The sequence below is a fragment of the Myotis davidii genome, unplaced genomic scaffold (assembly GCF_000327345.1).
Source record: "Myotis davidii unplaced genomic scaffold, ASM32734v1 scaffold2786, whole genome shotgun sequence".
Classification (NCBI taxonomy): Eukaryota; Metazoa; Chordata; class Mammalia; order Chiroptera; family Vespertilionidae; genus Myotis; species Myotis davidii.
The window spans coordinates 191754-195510 of record NW_006296623.1 but is presented as its reverse complement, the minus strand read 5'-3'; the positions used below and the strand labels follow the sequence as shown (position 1 = coordinate 195510).

At 43.8% G+C, this 3757-nt stretch overlaps 1 protein-coding gene across 8 annotated transcripts in view; it reads left to right on the top strand.

The window, feature by feature from the left end:
- ARAF (A-Raf proto-oncogene, serine/threonine kinase) overlaps positions 1–3757 on the top strand; it is a 12751-nt gene that overhangs the window by 2238 nt on the left and 6756 nt on the right. For all 8 annotated transcript variants that reach the window (XR_001515246.1, XR_001515247.1, XM_006772132.2 and 5 more), the window contains exons 3-6: positions 12–115; positions 854–956; positions 1050–1204; positions 1322–1420. Coding sequence is in view for 6 of the 8 variants with exons in the window: in XM_006772132.2 (XP_006772195.1) it covers positions 12–115; positions 854–956; positions 1050–1204; positions 1322–1420 (461 nt within the window). In the remaining 2 variants the exon portion in view is untranslated. The remainder of the gene's footprint in view (positions 1–11; positions 116–853; positions 957–1049; positions 1205–1321; positions 1421–3757) is intronic.

Sequence of the window (3757 nt, the reverse complement as noted above, 5' to 3'; positions counted from 1 at the left end):
CATTTACACAGGTGACTGTCCGGGATGGCATGAGTGTCTACGACTCTCTAGACAAGGCTCTCAAGGTGCGGGGTCTCAATCAGGATTGTTGCGTGGTCTACCGGCTCATCAAAGGGTAAGTGTGGCAAACACACACACTGCCCTCTGGCTGCCCAGTCTCCTATCTCCTCCTCAGAGTCATCTGACTCCTTCTTCACTCTGTTGTAGAGTCTCCATTAGCCTTCCCTTAGTTCAGTGAATCCGTGAGTCCAACCAGCTTGTGTTTCATTACTTCATTAGTTCATTGGCCTGTAAGGTCAGCAACACACTCTCTGCTTGTTCCCCAACAAGTCTTCACCTGCTCCATCTATTTTGTTCATTTATTTTGTTCTTTCGCTATTTCATTGATTTGTCAGCTCTCTCCTACCTCTGCTTTCCCATATTCTGTCTGCTGAGTCATTTATTCTGGGGTTCCTTAATTTTTTACTCAATTCACACATTGCTTTTTATTTGTTGTTTCGATGCCTCATCAGCCGTTTTTTTTCAGAGGCTTGCTTAGCACTTCTGAGACTTAGTTGTTAATTCAGCATCTCATTTGCTCATCACCTTATGAGTGAGAACATGGACTCGTCACACTGTCCTGCCACTCAAATCTCTGAGGCATTAGGCAAGAAGCCACTTTATCCCTCTGAGCCTCAGCTTCCCCATTTGCGAAGTGGGGCAATGATAGTAACTAGTCTCTAGGGTTGCTGTGATAAGAATGGAACATGCCAGGTATTACTCTACAGATCCGACTTGGGGACTTTCAGGGATTCCTTGCCTTCCCAGAGCCCTTGTCCACCCTCCTACTCACTCCCTTCCTTGCCTCCTGCAGGAGAAAGACAGTCACTGCCTGGGACACAGCCATTGCCCCCCTGGATGGCGAGGAGCTCATTGTTGAGGTCCTTGAAGATGTCCCACTGACTATGCACAATTTTGTGAGTGCAGGGTGGATAGTGGGGGCAGACCCTGGGTGTGTGTGTAGGGGGGTCCTTGACCAGGCCTCAACCTTCCCTGCTCTGTGGCAACAGGTACGGAAAACATTCTTCAGCCTGGTGTTCTGTGACTTCTGCCTTAAGTTTCTGTTCCATGGCTTCCGCTGCCAAACCTGTGGCTACAAGTTCCACCAGCATTGTTCCTCTAAGGTCCCCACAGTCTGTGTTGACATGAGTACCAACTGCCGACAGTGAGCCTGGCCTGGGGTGGGTTGGTGGGGGTGTGTGGGGAGGACACATGCCCAGACACTAGAGTCTTATACATGGCTGACCCTTATCCCCTTGCTCTATACCCTAATGCCCTCAAGGTACTACCACAGTATCCAGGATTTGTCTGGAGGCTACAGACAGCATGAGGCTCCCTCCAACCGTCCTCTGAATGAGCCACTAACCCCTCAGGGTTCCAGGTAGGGATGCCTAAGCTGAAGGGCTGCTGTCTAAACAAAAAGATCTGGAGACCATAAGCCATTTGTTTTCCAACTACAAGTGAAAGTTTATTTGGGAAGTCACAGAGCCTGCCTGGGTAGTTCAGCTGGTTGGAGCATCATCCCGTGCACCAAAAGGTTGCCAGTTCAATTCCTGGTCAGGGCACATACCTGGGTTGCGGGTTCGATCCTTGGTCAGGGCATGTATGGAAGGCAACTGATGGATGTTTCTGACATCAATATCCTCTCTCTTTCCCCCTGCCTCTTGGATGAGGATTTAAAAAAAAGATAAATAAAGTAAAAGAAAGTCACAGAGGTAGAAAAAGTGAGCCATCTGGGCTGTGGGGGCTCAGGACACAAATTATAGAGGCAAAAGAAGGGCTCTTGGAGCTTAGGAGAGAGAGAGAGCACCCTGAGAGAAGAAGAGGGGGAAAATGCCTGGTGTGCTCCAGAGAGACAGAAAGAGAGAATGCCAACCACAAGCCTTTCTTTATTTACTTGACAAACATTTGCTGAGCACCTACAAGTGTAGGTAAGGGCATCAAGCTTTGGGACCTTGAGTAAATCACCCAATGTTTCTAGGCCTCAGATTTCTCATCTGTAAAGAGGGGATAATGATACTTTTTACCACATATCGTTCTGGTGAGAGTTAAGTGAATTAAGATGTGTCCAGTGCTTGGAAAAACGGTATAAGTTCTTATTCATTATAAACATGTATATGTTTATGCTCAAGCCTTTCCATTTTGAAATACATGTTATTTTATTATAAGTTCCCTTTTATTTCTCCTTTATGTTAAGTATTTCTATTTAAAAATATATTATTGCTCTATTATATCAAAAGTTTATAACGTGCATTTTATATGTCTATTATATATCTTATAACATCTATATTTATATGGTATATGTTAATGTATCATGTGTTAGATTTATATTTTTTATATAATGTAGAACAGATGTTTTTATGTAATATATAAAATAATAAAGTTAGGGCATTATGTTATTTTTAATTATGGGATGAATTATGTATGAATTTCATTTTAGGATAGTGGGAGGGAACATTAAGAAATACTTTTGTGGCACTAGCTGGTTTGGTTCAGTGGATAGAGTGTTGGCCTGCAGACTAAAGGGTCCCAGGTTCGATTCCAGTCAAGGGCACATACCCGGGTTGTGGGCTCCATCCCCAGTGTGGGGTGTGCAGGAGGCAGCTGATCAATGATTCTCGTATCATTGATGTTTCTATCTCTCCCTCTCCCTTCCTCTCTGAAATCAATAAAAAAAATATTTTAAAAAGAAATACTTTTGTGCCCTAGCTGATTTGACCCAGTGGATAGAGCATCGGACCATGGACTAGAGGGTCCTGGGTTTGATTCTGGTCAAGGGCATATACCTTTGTTGCAGGCTCCATCATGCAGGAGGCAACCAATATATATGTCTCACATTGATGTTTCTCTCTGTCTCTCCCTCTCCCACTCTCTCTAAAAATCCATGGAAAAGTATCCTCAGCTGAAGATTAACAACAAAAAAAAGAATTTTTGTAATGTCATATATATATGACATTACATATATATATATACATATATATGTATATATATAACATATATATATAACATATATGTATAACATGTACAAATAGCATATCCTATATAATAAAGGTGTAATATGTAAATCGACCGAATGGTGGAATGACCAGTCACTATGATGCGCACTGACCACCACGGGGCAGAGGCTCGACACAGGAGCTGCTCCTGGTGGTCAGTGTGCTCCCACAGGGGGAGTGCCGCAGGAGAGCGGTTAGGGGCAATCAGGCAGGCAGGCAGAGGGGTTAGGGGCGATCAGGCAGGCAGGCAGAGTGGTTAGAGGAGTTCAGGCAGGCAGATAGGATAGCAGTTTGAGACAGCGGTCCCGGATTGCGAGAGGGATGTTTGACTGCTGGCTTAGGCCCAATCCTCAGAGGGGGATCGGGCCTAAGCCAGGAGGCAGACATCCCCTGAGGGGGTGCAGGCACAAATCTTGTACAGGCCTCTAGTATAACATAATATGTATAGTTTGAAACATTATGATTTTAATATAAATCATATACATCATATAACACATGATATATTTGAATAGTACATATAGTTATAAAGTATTATATATTACTCTTTCCTCCACTGTCAGTGTGGCTCATTGTCCCTCCTTTAGGTCTTTCCTCAGATGTCACCTCCTTAGAGAAGCCCTTCCTGACATCACCAGTGACACTTTCTGTCTCCTTATTTTGCTTTATTTTTCCCTTTATTGCACCTATCACCATCAGACACATGAAGTATTCTTTTTTTTCTT